Source organism: Dreissena polymorpha, chromosome 14 (assembly GCF_020536995.1).
Source record: "Dreissena polymorpha isolate Duluth1 chromosome 14, UMN_Dpol_1.0, whole genome shotgun sequence".
NCBI classification, from domain to species: Eukaryota; Metazoa; Mollusca; class Bivalvia; order Myida; family Dreissenidae; genus Dreissena; species Dreissena polymorpha.
This window is the reverse complement of record NC_068368.1, coordinates 64,446,647-64,465,834: the sequence shown is the minus strand read 5'-3', so window position 1 is coordinate 64,465,834 and position 19,188 is coordinate 64,446,647. Positions and strand designations below refer to the sequence as shown.

The 19,188-nt window shown below is 37.0% G+C and overlaps 1 protein-coding gene across 1 annotated transcript; it reads right to left on the bottom strand.

Moving 5' to 3' along the window:
• Positions 1 to 1,867: 1,867 nt before the first annotated feature.
• LOC127857435 (uncharacterized) lies at positions 1,868 to 13,386 on the bottom strand. The gene is made up of 7 exons (XM_052393830.1): positions 13,383 to 13,386; positions 12,829 to 12,969; positions 12,063 to 12,277; positions 8,968 to 9,171; positions 7,949 to 8,110; positions 6,635 to 6,793; positions 1,868 to 1,897 (listed from the first exon to the last, which is right to left on the bottom strand). The coding sequence occupies exons 1-7, from the start codon at positions 13,384 to 13,386 to the stop codon at positions 1,868 to 1,870; spliced, it is 915 nt and encodes a 304-aa protein (XP_052249790.1).
• Positions 13,387 to 19,188: the final 5,802 nt, after the last annotated feature.

The following is a 19,188-nucleotide window of genomic DNA, read 5'->3' as shown; positions in this document are numbered from 1 at the left end:
ATACTTAACACATGACATCACAAAAGGATACGTGCTTATCGCTTTCTCCTTCAAACTACTTGACGTAATCGGGCTGTTCTTTGAGAATATATTTTAGACTTTATAGCTCTTTAACTTTCCTATAAATATTTTCACAAATCTATACAGATTATAACCACACAATTATTTATTTGAAACCGACGTCATACAAACATGGTTAAAATATGAAATGCAGTGTCCGATCAATTCTTTAAAAAAATATTTTGGGCGGAAAGTACGCTTAAAGGAGAGCTTTATTACTCGTTACATTTGATTGTATATAAAATAAATAGACGCAGTGATGACGTCATCCGTTCAAGGATACCAATCGGACATGTATTATAAAAAACACTGATTTAATTGCAGTTGGAATCTTTGTAATCCTCATTTCGGGAATACTATTTTTAAGTTGAACTAAGGAACCTCGTTTAATAGCACATAACAAAGAAAATGAATGTAAGACATACACTCTCTGACTACGATCGCGTTTTACATGAATATATCTAGGCAACCATTTCCTCAAGAAATTTCAATTTAAATAAAACTTTACGAACGCTCCGAGCTACTGAACGGTTATGACCGGATATCGGTGACCTGCACGACTACAGGAGTTTCGATGGCAGACTGACTGTAAACTGGTACATTTTAATGCAGCGGCAACTAGGCATACACCGTTTTAATAATAGCACATTTTCCAACAAGGTCAATCATATTTGCTGAAATATAATCCCTGGAGTAAATCCTATTTCTTATATTCTTACATTCGAAGACCACGTGTCATCGGACGGTCATCAAACGGAAACGTATATGAGTCGTGTTCTGAGAAAACTGGGCATAATGCATATGCGTAAAGTGTCGTCCCCGATTAGTCCGCACAGGCTAATCAGGGACGACACTTTCCGCCTAAACATGATATTCGGTAAAAAGGGACTTCCTTTAAACGAAAAATACCATGATAGCGGAAAGTGCGGACTTAACGCACACGAATTATGCCCAGTTTTATCAGAACAAGACACATATACGGACCATAAACGAATGTACTTAACCTCGACCTCGAGTGATCGTTTAACTGAATATAGAAGTCGACCTGAATCATAGTGCAGACAAGATCAGACATGTCGTTAAGGAACCCAATGCTGACAGATAGCAGATAAAAGCGGTCAGGGGTAAAAGTGTGAACTTAAAGTACTAATGTTTTAAAACTATGTTTGTCGGTTAAGATGAAAGTGAATGCCCATTTCACAAAAATATTAATATTCACTGTCTTTTAGAAGAAAGCGAATCCATTCGGGTAAAACAAAGATTAGTATGATTAAGCTGGGAATAGTTACATATGATTGTATACTAATCAATCAAAACCTGTGTAACTTCCAAGCGTTTGTTTTAGCTGAGACTATATACACCTATATAGCTGAACACTCTTATTAAAACCAGTCCGTGCACAGAGTTAGAGATAGACATTGGGCCGTTGTTCAACGTGAAAGTTGAGCTTTGGATGAACAGTGGTGTCACTCGGTGGTTGAACTGTGGTTCAACTCGGTGGTTGAACTGTGGTTCAACTCGGTGGTTGAACTGTGGTTCAACTCGATGGTTAAACTGTGGTTCAACTCGATGGTTGAACTGTGGCGTCACTCGGTGGTTGAACTGTGGTTCAACTCGGTGGTTGAACTGTGGTTCAACTCGATGGTTGAGCTGTGGTTCAACTCAGTGGTCGAACTGTGGTGTCACTCGGTGGTTGAACTGTGGTTCAACTCGATGGTTGAACTGTGGTTCAACGCGGTGGTTGAACTGTAACTCTAGTGTCACTCGATGGTTGAACTGTGGTTCAACTCGGTGGTTGAACTGTGGTTCAACTCGGTGGTTGATCTGTGGCGTCACTCTGTGGTTGATCAGTATTTCAACTAGGAAGTGGAGCAGTGGCTCTGCACATTAGCTCAGCTCTGCTGCTATTATATCAATCAACTCAGTGGGAGTGTTCTATGCTACCTTGTATAGATATATTTGCCAATTTCGCCTTTACTTGAACATGCATTTTATGCAGAATATGGTATACGTGTTCTTATATAACCTTGCACCGCCGAAAGTTACTTTCTTGGTGCATCCCATAGTGTATTTACAGGTCTTGCTGCGTCTACGCAACTGCATTAAGGTGCGTGCAGAATCACGTGACTTTTTGGGTTTGCCACTTTTTAAATTTGATAGATTTAACACGACGGTAAGCGGTGCTTTATTTCAAATCACTTTTTAAAGTTTTCTTAAGAATTTCAACTAGTGCATAAAAGACAGATTTTTATGCTGCTTTTTGCAATGTGAAATGCATCATGATTACTAAAATATTAAATAAGCATGTGTTTTTGTTCAAAAATTTCATTTTTACTGCATACGTTGTACACGGTTAATGACCAGTTTGTTACACGCAACGTAAAATTGTGTTACCGATTTCAGATGTATTCAAGGATTTATTCTTATACCTTAAGATATCGGCACAAACTGCTAAAAAAATGCAGTAAATAGTTTTGCAAATGTATTTCAATAACTTGAGATATTTGCAAAAATAAAGTTCTTAACGGTGTGATTACATTCTGTCCAGCCCGTGTGTAAACCGCTGATAACCCAGTTGATTCTGCACCCTGGGCATAAATGTACTGACCTGCCCCTGTGACATTTCATGCGAAGTTTTGAATTCTAAGGCAAAGACGATCGAATTTACCCCGGCTGCCCGGAAATTCGCCAACGATATTATTGTGGGGTACACACCAATGCGCGGTGACCAATGAGACCCTAATGTCCACTCGTAGACAATTTCTTGTGGGGCTCATCAGTGTGCAATTTAGATGTCGAAAGGTACAGGAGCCATTAAAAACTATTCTATTCAGAAATAAAAACGTTTTTTTTCTGTCCAGCTATTTTTATTTACATCCATAATTCCTTGTTATCCGACTTTAAAAAAAACATATGCATGGATGTGATTTTTTCTATTGCAGTATCAATCCTACGTCAATTACTTACATTTTCTGAAAGAAGAAGAAAACTTGACAATACTTTTGAAACCATATGCAATGTTATTTTCAAATAAATAAGTGATGCAGCACTGGAAGACACTCTGAAAACAGGGTAGTTTACTAAATAATTTACCATTGTCGCTTCCAATACTAATTTTATGTGCTAGCATTCGCTGATTTCAATAACAACCTAGACAACAAAAAGTATTTATCGCAAAAGGACTGGGTCCACGAAAGTGGCTATTTTGCCCTGTATTTTCGGAAATATCAATTGCTATACAATGCATTATTTGATATTGTTTTTATGTTGTCTAACATTCGTTTATACAATTAATACAAAAACTTTTTGTGTTCGTCGTCTTTTACCAATAGGAACATGATTGATTTTGGTAGTATGCAAAAAAATCCGTTTTTTAGCCAAATTGCTACATGTTAAGGCTATACAAAATGTGTTCCGCCACGTGCAAAATCAAGATATTTCGTACATTAAACCTAAAATGTTACTTCTTTAAGTGGATTAAGTTTGAAGGTGTCGCAATTGTCGGTACATATTTAAAACATTTGAACAGGATCACTTCTAATTATATTTTTAAATCCGCCGCACCAGACGTAAAAAAGAATTATTACAAATTTAAATTTACACTAACCATTATTATCAATGTCTTTCGTTTCCAACAAAATCGAGTCTAATCGACACATGTTTATTTTGGTCACTGAATTTTTTTTCGGAGAATAGCTATCCGAAATAATCATTTTCAAGGGAAACAATTCTACTAATCCGTGACTAATAGCGTACTGTACTGAGTACTGTTGACAGTGTTGTTAGCAACCGTTTAATCTTGCGTGATTTCTTGAATTTAACGCTATGAGAAAATAAGGTAAACACTTGTGTTCATACTTTTTTATTGGGATCGAATTATTTAAGCTCCTAAATATTTCAATCCATTGATCTAGTTGTAAATAACACTGGTTTTTCTCATAGGCGCTCGATGTCAATGACAATGTTGTTTGTTTTTATTTATTTATTTATTTATTTATTTTTTAGTTATCCGTTGTTTATTATAATGCATACACATACTAAATTAATAAAAATCTTCCGACAAAACGTCTTCTTATAAAAAAGATAGTTCGACTATGAACATAGATATTGACAAGGTAAATCACTCGCCATGTTCTACAGCAACGGAAGTGCGTCGTTATGCATAATTAAATCGCTGTCACCCCGCTTGCTTATTGAAATGCGCGCGCAGGCCGGGAACCTCGCTCTTTCTCTATCTACTTTCAGTTGCAACAGAAACATCCACAGACGATGTGATAAATCCTTGTAACTATTGTTTCACTCAATTAATGGGGCAATCAACAAAAGATATTGTAAATTACATACACATGAATCATTCCTTACCAATTGTTTAACTTGATTTCGTCTATCATGGTGATTTCCTGAAAAAAAATCCGCACGTCAAAAATCAAATCTGGCGCCCATAGTGTTTAGTGGCTGTTATTAATGTGTATAAATCGCGAGGTTCCCGGCCAGCGCGCGCATTTCAATAAGCGAGCGGGGTGACAGCGATTTAATTATGCATAATGACGCACTTCCGTTGCTTTAGAAAATGGCGAGTGATTTGTCAATATCTATACATACATAGTCGAACTATCTTTTTTAAAGAAGACGTTTTGTCGGAAGATTTTTATTAATTTAGTATGTGTATGCATTATAACAAACAACGGGTAACTAAAAGTAAATAAATCAATAAATTAAAAAAAACATTGTCATTGACATCGAGCACCTATGGTTTATCTTGCTATGAGTATCGGTGCAGACGACAGGTAGCGTTTTATCACATGCTATACCCTGTTTCCCATGTAATACAACAATTACATATTTGTTTTATATTACACATGTGTAATTCAGCATTTTTAAGCGTTTTCATTAGCTTAGTTTTCGTTTATTGACCATTCGCATTTTGTTATTTTGCTGCAATGCGTCAAATGACGTCACGAAATGTAAACAACATTCGGGATTTATCATTATGTTTGCGTAAATATTTATTTAATTTGCTCATTTAAAAGCATGTGATACAAAAGATCTGACACTCGTTATCATATCATATCATATTTTTATTAAACTCGTCCAGGAAATTCGTTAGTAAGCTCGCCAAAGGCTCGCATACTAACAAAATTCCTGAACTCGTTTAATTAAATGTGGTATGCTATGACAACTCGTGCCAGATCCTATATATACTAGATATGATCATTTCTGTGTTACGGTTAAATATATGCTGATTTATTGGCTTTAAAGTGATAAAAAAGTATTTAATTAGTTTTAGAAATGTAAAACAACTTGATTAAATGTGAATTGAACGATTTAAGTACCTTTTTCTTTCTTTTTTAGCCATTACGTTGTAGCGTTATATTTAATTAGAATTGTGAAAAAGACCATGGCGTTGCGGTATACTTCGTGAAGTACAACGCTGGCGAACGTAGATCAATTCTTGCGTCTGGCAGGTTTTTTTCCAATATTATTTTTAATTGACATTAACTCGCATTTATAAGTTATACAAAAAAACATCAACCACCTCACTTATTTGTTATAAGTTATTGTTAATTAAGTGTAAACTCTCTTTTATTTTTATTAAATGACTAAATAATCCTGATTAGCCTGTGCGGCCTGCATAAGCTAATCTGGGACGAAACTTTACGCGCATGCATAAAACCTCCTTTTGCAAGAGCGAGGTTCAAATGTTAACTAATTAAGGACGGATGCTAATTAAGTTGGGTTGTACATCTACAGTCATACACAGACGCCCTTGTCATTGGTCTATAAGGTTCATTTAAAACAATACTAACTAAGAAATTAATGTTAAACAACATCAACCAAATACGAAAACCGCTAAATATAGATAAACTACTTAACAACCCCAATAAACATAACCTTAGTGGAATGCACATTCAAACACACAAACTAGTAATATACTGCGAAAGTGGAAGGCACTATATTTGAAGAAAAAAATGTGGGAAACAATCTTGTATTTCAGTTGCCGATATTGAGTACATATTCTGTAATTTAGTGTAATTGGACCGTGCTATGTGAAAAGAAGGTTTAATGCATGCGCGTAGAGTGTCGTCTCAGATTAGTCTGTGCAGTCTGCACAGGCAAAACGGGAATGACACTTTCCGCCTAAACAAGATTTTTGCTGATAAGTGACTTTCTTGAAACAAAAAATATCATAAAAGAGGAAAGTTTCTTCCTTGATTAGCCTGTAAGCACAGGATAATCGGGGACGACACTTTCCGCACAAACATTGCTATTTGACAGTAGACAATTAGCCAAGCTCTGGGAAAATTGGCCTTAATGCATGTGCGTAAAGTGTAATTCCAGATTAGCATGTTGAGTCCGCAAAGGCTAATCAGGGACGACTCTTTCCGATTTTGTGGACTGTTAGGCTTAAAGGAAGTCTTTTCTAAACTAACATCCAGTTGAGGTGGAAAGTGTCTTCCCTGAATAGCCTGTGCGGACTTCACAGGCTATTCTTATATGACACTTTCGCAAATGCATTTGGCCCGTCGTTTCCAAACGGGGCTTCAAAAAGTGCGCACTCAGTATCAAGACTTACATGTTTGGTGCCAGTCACCTGGTCGCAGTCAAAGTAGCCTGTTATGGCGTATGCTTTGAAATGTGCCGCTCTTGTTCCGAGGTCTTCGAAGATCTGTCGCGTGAAGTCATAAAACCCTGTCTGCCATGCCCAAACGGGGATGACTCTGTTTCCAAGAACCTTGCCGGATTATAAAACATGACTATTACTTCATAAATATCTATCAAAAAGCAGTAACAAATGGTGTTCATCTATAATTAGTGGTTATTTGCCTTTTTATCAATAATAACCTCGTGACGCCATACTTTAGTCCACACTAAGTACTGATGTGTGGAGAAAATCTTTGCTCAGAAATGGCTCGGAATTTTTTATTTTTTTTATTCAACATAATACATACAATGTATACATGTATATGATCATACAACAACGTGATTTTACAAAGCAATAAAGTTCAGACATGTTATACAAGAAATGCTTATATATATTTAAATAAATTGGTTTCCTTAAGATTTAAAAAAAAAATAAAAAAAATGGATTAATATGTTTTTTCTTTGGTTGTTGTGATAGGTTTTTTGTGTTTTTTTTAAGAGAAAAGAAAAGAACAACAGAAGAAAAGTTATGAAAAATGATCGGAAAATATTATATTCTTTTGAAGAAAAATGCCCCCGTCCGCCGAAATTATTTATTAAATGTACATTATCATCACATCAAATGACAGAAATTATTAATGGCGTTTATTTTATTGAAAACTACTTGGGTTGCAAGAAGTGATTACAAATCTGTTTATGTCGAAAACTGGTTGACCAAATGGGCTATATTGTTAACAAAATATACATTATCCATTTACTTCAGTGGCAACACAAAAAATATATGTCAAGCAATCAACGATTAACAATGTCCATAAAGTTATTTTCTAATCGATTTCAATGCGATCATTTGTGTTCCAATCCGTTACATGATTCCTGCAAAAAAATCTGTTTTGTTTACTAGTAGAGCTTTAAAAGAGCAAGTATAACAACATGCAAACACAATGAACGGTTAATTAATAAGCCTCGCTCTACGAAAACTAGACTTAAAGCATGTGCGTTAAGTGTCGTCCCAGATTAGCCTGTGTCGACAGCGCAGGCTAATCAGGGACGACACTGTCAACTTTTACAGTTTTTTCTCTAGGAAGAGACTTAGTTTACCTTTTAAATTCCATACAAGTAGAAAGTGTCGCCCCTGATTCACATGTACGGACTGCACAGGATAATCTTGAACGTTACTTTACACACACACTTTAAGTCTAGTTTTTTCCAGAACGAGGTTGGAATAATGATAGTATATGTGTCTTACAGATGTCCATATGTCGGCAACCTCGGTTGCTCGTTTGTTGTAATATTTTCCACCTGCCTTCCAGTCCTGTGTGTCCAGACCTAGCTTCATTCCCTGCTCTTTGTTGTAAGTTGTTTGCCGGAAAATGCCGTTCCACACTTCATTTGAATATTCAACGTACACCTGTACAATAATAGGGCTGTGCTCTAGGATATCCGCATTAACCAATTTATGCCTAGTGGACTCTCCCATCCTTCTAAATTGGATAAAGTTATTTCCAAAATAAGGGATGGCTATTTAAAAAAACTATACATTAAGAATATTTTAACAGAAATTCCTTAAAGCAAACAGGGCAGACCCTGATGAGACGCCGCATCATGCGGCGTCTCATCTGGGTCTTCGCTGTTTGCAAAGGCCTTTTTTCTAGACGCTAGGCGTAAATAGGTTAATGTATGTGCGTAAACTGTCATTCAAGATTAGCATGTGTAGTCCGCACAGGCTTATCAGGAACGTCACTTTCCGTTCAAACTGATTTTCGTTTTGAAGAGACGTGTTTCAAACGAAAGAATCCATACAAGCGGAAAGTATCATCCCTTATTAGCGTGTGCGGACTGGGATAATTAACGCGTATGCATTAGAGCTGTTTTACAACAGCGTGGCTGAATAATAATTGAAATATCTACATATGGACACTGTAGTTACTTGTAAATTTTCAACTCCGTTTTGTCTTGTTTTCACTAGTCTCGATCAAGTGTGTAATAGTATTGGGTATGTAATAAACTGTAAATAGAAAACACTGAACTAAAGAAAAATGCTACAGCTAAAGATATCGAATTGTGGATCGCATGATGCTTTTTCTTCCTTTATAATTATGCATTTTAGGTCACAACCACATATACGTACGCATTCTATCACATCTTATTCACATAACGAATTAAATTACTATCTTTATATATCTTAGACTTACTTATGTGCGTTCTTATCATTTGGGAGCATAAATCACTATATCAATACAGTATGTTATGAGGACACGAGCTAACCTTAACATCCGGACGTAAATCCGACAGTGCCATACGCGCAAATCTGTTCAGGAAGTCGTCATCCGCCGCATGGGGCTGACAGAACCAGGGATCTGCCCCAAGAATGTTGGCCAAGAGGATGGCGTACTCGATGGCACCGCCCTCACTTCCGGTCTGTGTGTGGAAAGTCTTCAGGCGTCTTGTTGACCACGTGGTTGGTTCAGGCTGTAATAAGCTTTTCATCGAAGATCATTGAAAATACCAAGAAATACCCTTTAACCACGTTTAACCACCAATGCTTGCTTGACCATTTCCTATGCGGTACTAAAAGCCTTTCTCATATTTATAACTATTTTTGTTATGGTTTTAATGCCCGGTATTGTATGGATGACGGGTCACTCGCCTTTAATAAATACTAGCGGATTTTTGTGTAAAGAATTTCTCTCGTCATATTTCTCGGTCTATAGTAAGATCTAAATATAGATAAGGTTTAAATTAACTAAAATGATGTTGCGCTCGTAGATTTCGTAGGCTAAAATATTTATTGGCACTATTATTCCCTATAAATTCGATGCAAACGTGCGGTTCTCCGAAAAAATCGTTGCATACGCCGCTATATTTACGTAAAATAAATGAGTTACGCGAGCCTTTGAGCAACCGTAACTTTACGTGCAAACTTACGGTAAACGTAACTTTACGAAGTTTATAGAAACGCTAATAGCTTTAAGTTTTGCACTTACGTATGCTTTTGAACGTACGTTGTTCTAAGAAACGGCCCCCAGCTGGACTTTTAATTTTCCTTTCACCGTGGGCCTATTGACTTCATTGTTTGTCGGACCGCTCTTATACAGAAAACCGTATATTGATCAATGTTGTTTGTCAGTCTATATCTCTAGAAAGCGCATCATTTACTACGCCAAAATCATGTATTCCTCGTGGTATTATGTAGGCAGCGAGTTTATATGCAATAATTTGAAATTGTACATGAGTTCATGTGCGTTTGTTCATTTACGCCTTGTTCTGCGAAAACTGGGCTTAATGCATGTGCGAAAAGTGTCATCCCAAATTAGCCTGTGCAGTCCGCAGGCCTAACCTTGATTTTTGGTAAGGAGGGACTTCCTTGAAACTAAAAATACCACAAAAGCGGAAAGTGTCGGCCCTGATTAATCTGGGACGACACTTTACGCTAATGCAGTAAGCCCAGTTTTCTCAGAACGCGGCTCGTTTCATTTGAGGACGACATAATTGTGCTGATTAATGACTTAAATCGTTATTTGATATTGAGCTGTTATCACGTTTTTTCCTTGTTTTTTTGGAGTTGAAATTTCTTTGCTATGAATACGTTTTTATCATTCCACTGAATTGATATCTGCCTGATATAACGTTGCATGGTATATTTTTTATATCAGTTCAACAGGAAGTTTTTATATCAGTCGATGATAGGAGGTGGGTCATATTACTCGGAATCAACTTTAAAGTAATCATTTTTAGTAAAATCGATTCAAATTCAACAAAACATGATACCAGGATGTACCTGTAATATATTTTAAACAAAAAAATCAACACAAACAGCAAAAACTCATTTTTTTTACAAATATTAAGCACACGTGCTAATGTCGTCATTATTAACACGTCAAACGACATAAGTCATATTCATTCCCGTTACAAATGCAGCTTTAATCGATTTTTTCATTATTTCTTTTAAATTGGGGACGTAGAGGTATGATAAACAGAAAAACAGGTTACTGTCTGATCTTTTTGTAATATACTTAGTATCAGACTCGGCACAAATCAGCAAGCCTCGTCGTTATATTATTCTAAGCCGTGCCTGATATATTACAAAAAGATCAGGCAGTAACCTGTTGTTCTCTATATCTTATTCAGAGCTTATGTGTAACCTCTTGTAGCTTAAATAATACTTATACAAGCAATATCATACGATACCATGATGACACATAGAAGATCCTAAATATGATACTTTTCCCGAGCTCTGGGAAATCGGGGGTAATTGCATGTTTGTAAAGCGTCGTCCTACATTAGCCTGTGCAGTGAGCTTTTCGCTTTTATGGAATTTTTCGTTTAAAGGAATTATTTTCTTAGCGCAAATCCAGTAAAGGCAGAAAGTGTCGTCCCTGATAGATAAGACTGTGCGGACTGCAAAGGCTAATGGGGAACGAAACGTTGCGCTCATGCATTGAGACCGTTTTTCCCAGAGAGAGGCATAAACACTCTTTAATACGAATAACCGTTAGGCCATCGTGGTAACACATTAAAATCCAGAGGGCGACAATGCGATAGTGCGATAGTAGTATAGCAACTATGCGATAGTACGATGGCGACAATGCGATAGCACGATGGCGACAATGCGATAGTAGGATGGCGACAATGCGACAGCGCGAAAGTACGATGACGACAATGCGGCAGTGCGACAATACGATGGCGACAGTGCGATAGTACGATGGCGTCAATGCGATAGTAAGATGGCGACAATGCGACAACGCGATAGTACGATGACGACAATGCGACCATGCGACAGTGCGACAATACGATGGCGACAGTACGATAGTACGATGGCGACAATGCGATAGTCATAGCGTTCTGTCGCCATCGTATCATCGCATTGTCGCCATCGAACTATCACGTTATCATACTGTCGTCATCGTATTATCGCATTGTCACCATCGTACTATCGCACTGTCTCCATCGTATTGTCGCACTGTTGTCATCGTATTATCGGATTGTCGCCATCGTATTATCGCACTTTCGCATTTTCGCCATCGTACTATCGCACTGTCGCCATCGTATTGTCACATTGTCGTCATCGTATTATTTAACTATCGCATTGTCGCCATCGTACTATCGCACTGTCGCCATCGTATTGTCGCACTGTCGTCATCGTATTATCGCATTGTCGCTGTCGTACTGTCGTCATCGTATTATCGCATTGTCGACATCGTACTATCGCACGGTCTCCATCGTATTGTCGCACTGTCGTCATCGTACTGTCGCATTGTCGCCATCGTACTATCGCACTATCACATTGTCGCCCTCTGGATTTTAATGTGTAACCACGATGGCCCTAACGGTATTCCGTTTTTGTAAACATAGGTCATTACCGTGTGTGCATTTGTGGCAAGGAAGTCCATGAACCTTAACTCCGAGTATCTTTTGAGGTTTTCTATGAAGGGGGGGTAGAAGGGGAACAACTCGTGCCTGTCCTCAAATCCAGGCATGATCAACCGGATGTTGTGGACAGGGTTGTTTTCGTTGGTTCTCATGATCTTGATGGCAATTCCTCCATCGTTTTCGTGAAACTCGATGATCTTACGGCCTATAGTACGAAATAAATAGTTAAAAACATATATTTAATGTTGTTAAATCAAAAACAAAAATGGTTTGTTTTGTATAATATCTCTTACTAAGTTACTAACCATACCATGAACATGTCTTAATTTTCACCACTGATTTAAGGATATTAATTCTTTCAAACTTGAAATGAATTACGCATATTAACGGCCTGTATAAACATATTATGCACACACCAAAAAATGCGTGAAACAAGATGCTGAACAAGTACAGCCCATTTACACTTTTGCTCCAAGCGCAAAAATGACTATACATTCGAGCCAGTGTCAACCCTTTACTGATACGCATTTTGAAACGCTTGTAAAACCTTAGAAAATCCATTAAAATTGAGGACTTTTCTTACTAGATTCAAATTTTAAAAGCTTTATTTTCAACCCCAAGATACTGATGAGCAGCAAACAGCATAAAACCTGGACAGCCTGCGTGTTCCTCGCATCCTGTTCTGGTCTTATTCTGGTTGCAAAAGTCATTTTCACTTTGCTTCTGAGCGGACAAGGGTTAACGAGGGAATCTTACCTTTTCCATTGTAGTGCACTGTGTGTGATACCAGGGCAAATGTGATTTCGCCGTCGCCATCATACAGTAAGACGAAGTTACCCTGGGGACCATGTAAACCCGGTTCACCCCGAAGAACTAACTTCACGACTGACAGAGATTCTGCGGAAAATAGTTATAGAGCCGCGCTCTCAGAAACGGAGTTATATGCACGTGCGTTAAGTGCCGTTTCAGATTAGCCTGTGCGGACTGCTCAGGCTAATCTGGGACGGCACTTTAAGCACATGCATTAAACCCTTTTTTCACATATTGAGGCTAAATAATTTAAGGTAAAGTTTGATAAGAAATGTCGCTTTTTTCTGTATCACTGAATCGTGTTGTTCGATGCCCGTACTTAATCCCACGGACGTTCTACCGTGTGTAACAAGTTGTTTTGATTAAAATAAAATATTTTTAGCACAAACGTATGCCTCACATATAATATGTTCAGGTAATTTGATTGTTTCAAATGTATTTGGGTCTAAGGAAGTGATGAGATTCAAGCACCAACCAATAACAAGTTTTAAGAATTTAACCCATTTATGCCTAGCGTCTAGAAAAAAGGCCTTGGCAAACAGCGTAGACAAAGAAGAGAAGCCGCATGATGCGGCGTCACATTAGGGTCTGCGCTGTTTGCTTTAAGGAATTTAAGGAATGTGTTTTGGTCCACTTTATCCCTAAAGTATCATAGATATTACTTTCATACTTTTAACACTCGCAAACTATCATAAGGGGACAGTAAAGGACAAGTTGCATAACTCCGGTTGTCATTTTTACAGAATTATGGCCCTTTTTAGACTAAGTAGCTTTGAATATATGGTAAAATTTTGTGTTTAGATCCACTTTACTTCTAAAGTATCAAGGCTATTGCTTTCAAACTTCAAATACTTTCATGTTATCATGAGGTTACTGTACCTGGCAAGTTGAATTTTACCTTGACCTTTGAATGACATTGACTCTCAAGGTCAAATTATTAAATTTTGCTAAAATTGCCATAACTTCTTTATTTATGATTAGATTTGATTAATACTTTGACAAAACAACTCTTACCTGACATACCACTATAGACTCCACCCAAACCATCCCCACGCCCCTCCCCCGAATTCCCCCGCGTTCAATAATAAAATTAAAGAAACAAAAAAGTTACCCTCAACTAGCTCGAACCACTGACACGTGGAATAAAAGTCTATCGTTTAGACCACTCGGCCATCCGTCAATTAGGCGAAGGAAATGATTCAATTCCGGTTCACAACAAGACATTATGCATTTTAAGTCTGTCATGGCGGCAAAATTGTTGCTCAATAGTTTAAAGAAAATAAATAAAGTTTAAGACACACATAACACAATATTTACATGATTCTAGGCTTGTTATTCTTTAGCAAGGCAACCAAAATTCTAAAGATGGTTGCCAGTGCAGCAACCAATTGCGAAAAAGAGACATATTGTTGTTATTTTGTCTAAGTTATCTCTATAACATAAATATGAGGATAAACAGTGCACACACATCTCGACCTGTGCTTTAAGGCACATTTTTTATAACATTGAATGGGTTGTGTACATTTCCATCTTGCGATATAAAAAGCTATACCATAATTTTGAAAACTGAGTTGCGTCTAAGATTATGCAATAGCGAAGAACTTAAGTGCCTTCAGCGCTTTGATTAAATGTTTGTATATGTTACCACAGAGGAAAAACTGTAACCCATGAACCAAGATGTTCGCGCTACCCAATCGGTGCACACCTTATATGGATGGGTTACAAATACCTCATCTCAGTTTGTCGCGGGCCTTTGTACAGCGCAGAACGCGGAGTAATTGCTGGGTGTTTAACTAATTTATTTCGAGGCTTTATTTCAGGCGGAAGAGCAAAGAAAATGGTGAGTAATCTAAATTAAATATTTAAATTACGTTTTGTTCGCCGTTTATTTATTAAGGCAATATGCTCTACAAATATGTATGATTTATTTTATTTTCATTAATTGTATAGAATGGTAAAGCATTTATAGAAGACACATAAGGCAGCTATTTTGATTGAAAAATAATATGTAATATTAGGCTATGAAGAAAGGCACCTGAATAAAAAAATCCAATATTACGGTCATTTAATATGTTAAAACATAAAACAGAAGAGAACCTTCGTTCTTTTTTTATATATATTTTTTTCGTTTTTTTTTTAATAAAAATATTTTATTTTAATTATTTGGCATACTGTATTTTCTTATTGATGGGTAATACATCTCTTTGAGCAATTTTAAGACAACATATATTCTTCATAATACTGTATAAACCCTTGCGAAACATTTTACTACACGTCACATGCGGAATGACTGAAGATCTATTCTCAATCCAGTATATTGCAACAGCTTTTACATGAACACTATCTACACCATTAAACACGCGACGGATGTTGCTGTTTCAATATGGTTTGCAAACTGTTCGTTGAATGAATCGACTCAGTAAACACGTTTCTTTCGAATCAGTATGATATTAATTTGTATTTCGCACTTAATGTATGTCGTTTTCGTAATTTGTGTCTTAGGATTTGTCTGTATTTGAATTAAATATAACCCTAAATTTTAGCGTTCTGTGCCCATGATCGTGTTCATGCGAAATTTACAAACATTTTTGCTCTACAATTCAGTAGAACATTGACCTTGTCGTAATAGCGCTTTCTAATTGGGTTTGCTAAGTATTTGGGTTTAATCCCCTCAATACCACTCAGAAGCAAAGTAAAAATTGCTATGTGCAAACAGCATAAATCCAGAACAGCCTACGAGTAACTCGCAGTCTGTTCAGGTTTTATGCTGTTTGCTGCTCATCAGTATCTTAGGGTTGGAGATGAAGCCTTAAAAACTTGAATACATTAAAGGCATCTTTAAACGTTTTGGTTAATTGACAAAATTGAAAAAGTTGTTTCAGATTCACACATTTTCGTTTTAGTTTTGATATTTGTGAGGAAACAGTAATACTGAAGATTTACCATGGTCTAATATGGCCATTATATGTATCTTTTGACGATTTAAAAACCTGAAAATTATAAAGCGTTGAAACGCGAAACGATTTAATAATTTGGAGAGTTCTGTTGTTGTCGTTTAATTTTGTGAAACTACGAAGATTGCTTATATAAGGTATAAAATACGACTCATGTATATACTTGACAGGATGGCCGAGCGGTCTAATTGGTTTTTACTCCAGGACTCCGGGGGTCACTGGTTCGAGCCCTGCTGCCGGCTACTTTTTTTCCTTTGTTTAATTTTATTCTTGATTTTTACTGGAGCTTTTAAGATTTAATGTTTACATTTATCAATATAAAGCATTTAATGACAAACTTCAAAACATGCCAAAATCTGTGAAAAGGCCCCTTTAAGAAAGGACATCAATTCATTTTGGTTTTCTGAATAACTTCAAATGCTTTTAAGTGTGTTTCTGAGTGAGAAAGGGTTAACATATTTTTAAGACAGCGGAGCAAGTCTAAGTTTACATGCGATTTTTTTGAATTTGTATTGCTCTGTATTTCAGTTGAGAACATACCTCGCGTTTGTGCTGGTTGTTTGCGCATGCGTGTATACAGCTGAAGCAGGTAGGTGGGCGTAGGTGGGCATGCTCATGATACACGAGAATCGCGTGTTTGTATTGGATTAAATTTTCGATATAACTGTTAAACTTAGCTATCGGTAGGAAGAGTTTAAGTGATGCTTTAATTTGGCTTATGTATTGTTTCAAGGACAAAATGCTCATAGTTATGCAAGTAAATGACAATTGCACTACTTGAATCAACGGTAGGAGAAGAACGACAGAGGAAGTATATAAGCCGCGCTCTGTAAAAAGAGGGTTTAATGCATGTGCGTAAAGTGTCGTCAGACATAAGTATGTGTAGTCCGAACAGGCTAATCTGTGACGACAATTTTCGCCTTAACTTGATTTTTGCTAAGAGACTTTCTCGAAACAAAAATATCATAAAAGCGGAAAGTGTCTGCACAGGCTAATCTGGCACTACACTTTGGGCACATGTATTAAACCCTCTTTTCACAGAGCATGGCCCAATTATAAATGCCCAATCCACACATATGCACGCTTTGCGGTCGAGCTGAAATAAGAATTTAACAACATTATGTCCCTTCAGAGATTGCACAAGTACATAGTATCATTGTATATCTTCATTTAAACACAATATCAACCAAGTCAAGGCATTATTCAACGCCCGCGCGAAACTAAACATTCGATTGAAAAACAGCCGTATTCTTAGAAGACCTTTGCTGGCGGGTGGCTGGGCGGTTGGAGTGGAGTAAAGGGAGGGGGTGGTATGGAGGCTGCGTTGCTGCAAGAGTGTGGGATGATGTAAAACGCGATATTTATACGGATCATTATTTTGTCTGCCGTGATGGGATTTTTAAATTACTGGAAGGAAGTGAAACGTTTGATGGGGTTGAACGTTGCGTGCAAGCGTAACTCGCACAAATCAGGTTTTTATACTCATGGTTATGGTCCAATACAGTCCTGTACGATTTGCCTTGTGAATAACTTTGTTTACAAAAATGGATTTTAAAAATAATTGGAGGAACTGATGAGCAGGGAAATAAAATCGTGCGTACAAGAACCTGGTCCTCACGTCCAAGATCAAAGTCACAATAAAAGTAAATTGTCAAAATAAAGAAATCAGGTATGACACATTTCGCAAACTGTAAATTAAACAGCATTGCAAGAGTGCGCAACTTAAATAAATAACAGACGCGATGCCCATAATGAGGTAAAATATTGAAAAGACAAACGAATTCCGCTTGGTCTCAGGCCATAGTCACAGTTCAATGTTTAAGAAAAATTTGTATGAAATCTGCCCATATCACGTTGTGCACGTTGTTAATTATGGTTTGAATTTTGAAGGACTAAACAGAAGTAATAATGGTTGTCTCGTAGTTTCGATATTTAACGTAAACTTCTTTTTCAAAAGCGTGACTTTTCAGCATCCCTGGAATTCCAAATTACCTTGCAGAAGAGATAAGCATGATGGAGACGGAAGGTAGAGCGCAAATACAAAGCGCCCTAGTTTCGTTTCAAGGTTAATGTAGCAATTTAAGGTCAAACATAAGAAATCTGCACATTGGGTCAGCAAGGATCGAGTTTAAAACAATTTTACATGAATATCATTCACTGTTGGATGAAGTATGGCACGCAAATATCAGGTCCCTAGATCAAAGGTAAAACCAAAAACTTTGTCCATGACACAGAGTTGTAAGTTATGAAAAGATGCTCAAATAACTTGGCAGAAGTGATGGGTATTGTGTGAAAGCATGCCTCGCACAAGAGCCTGGTCCCGAGGTTCAACGCCAATTTTACAGTTTAAGAAGTCAAATTGTCCATAACATATCTATGCCAATCTTTATATTTGTAAACATCAAAGCATTGGGAAGAATATCACATACCAGGTAAAATGTAACAAGTAAAGGTCAAACGTGAAAAAAGATCAATACATACAGATCTGTAATGAGCGTAACCTTTGACAGCATTGATGGATATTCAAAAGGCATTCTAGAATTGACAGTCATTGTTTGACGTAGATTCAGGTTCCATGTCAATGTCAAAATACCCGATCAAAAGTTCAGCGTCAATTTACTTAGAACTTGCCAGAAGTGGCAAATACATTAACTAGGCCGTATGCTCAATTGTCAAGGTGGTAATTTAAGGTAATAGGTAAAATTACGAAGGACTGACTATTAACCGAAGTTAACAAGGACATGAAATACAAGCCCGATTTATCATGCGTTAAGATATGATGAAGTTTATTTATATTTGAAACTGAGTTAAAAATGCCATAAATATTTTATGTAACGTTTCGGATGACACAGCTCAAAACAGAAAAAAGAACTATGAGATGAAACTTAACGCATGGTACTTAAAATTGCGATCTAAAGATACCGTTCCCGATGTTACGTATAATTGGTATAAATGTCGTTAGATAATAAACAGCTCGGTAAACAGCTAACAAACGGAGATAACCTACTCTCTTCCGCAGTATTCTCCCTTGCAGTTGATTCTAAATATGTGGATATCATGTATTACAATGTTCTATACACCCAAAAGCTGTTGATGCATCTGAACTAAATTAACGTTAGTTCGAATTAAGCGTCGGCAAACAATGATCTCTAGATACGCACCAAAAGCTGTTGAACACAAACATTTATATATATTTTTGTTTTTTAAGAAACGAAAAATAACTTAGTCAATAAAGTTTATTATGCGACATAAGACTGATTCCATTCCGGCACGGATGAATTATTTACTGTGGACAGGGGCTTATAGCGGTTTCAGAAAGTGCGCACTCTTAAACTAGTTACTGACATTGACT

Coding starts and splice junctions, on each gene's coding strand:
- LOC127857435 (XM_052393830.1), bottom strand. Junction 8,111..8,967: donor ATTTACGTCCGGATGTTAAG/GTTAGCTCGTGT, acceptor ATTATTGTACAG/GTGTACGTTGAATATTCAAA. Junction 6,794..7,948: donor TTGCCGACATATGGACATCT/GTAAGACACATA, acceptor TAATCCGGCAAG/GTTCTTGGAAACAGAGTCAT.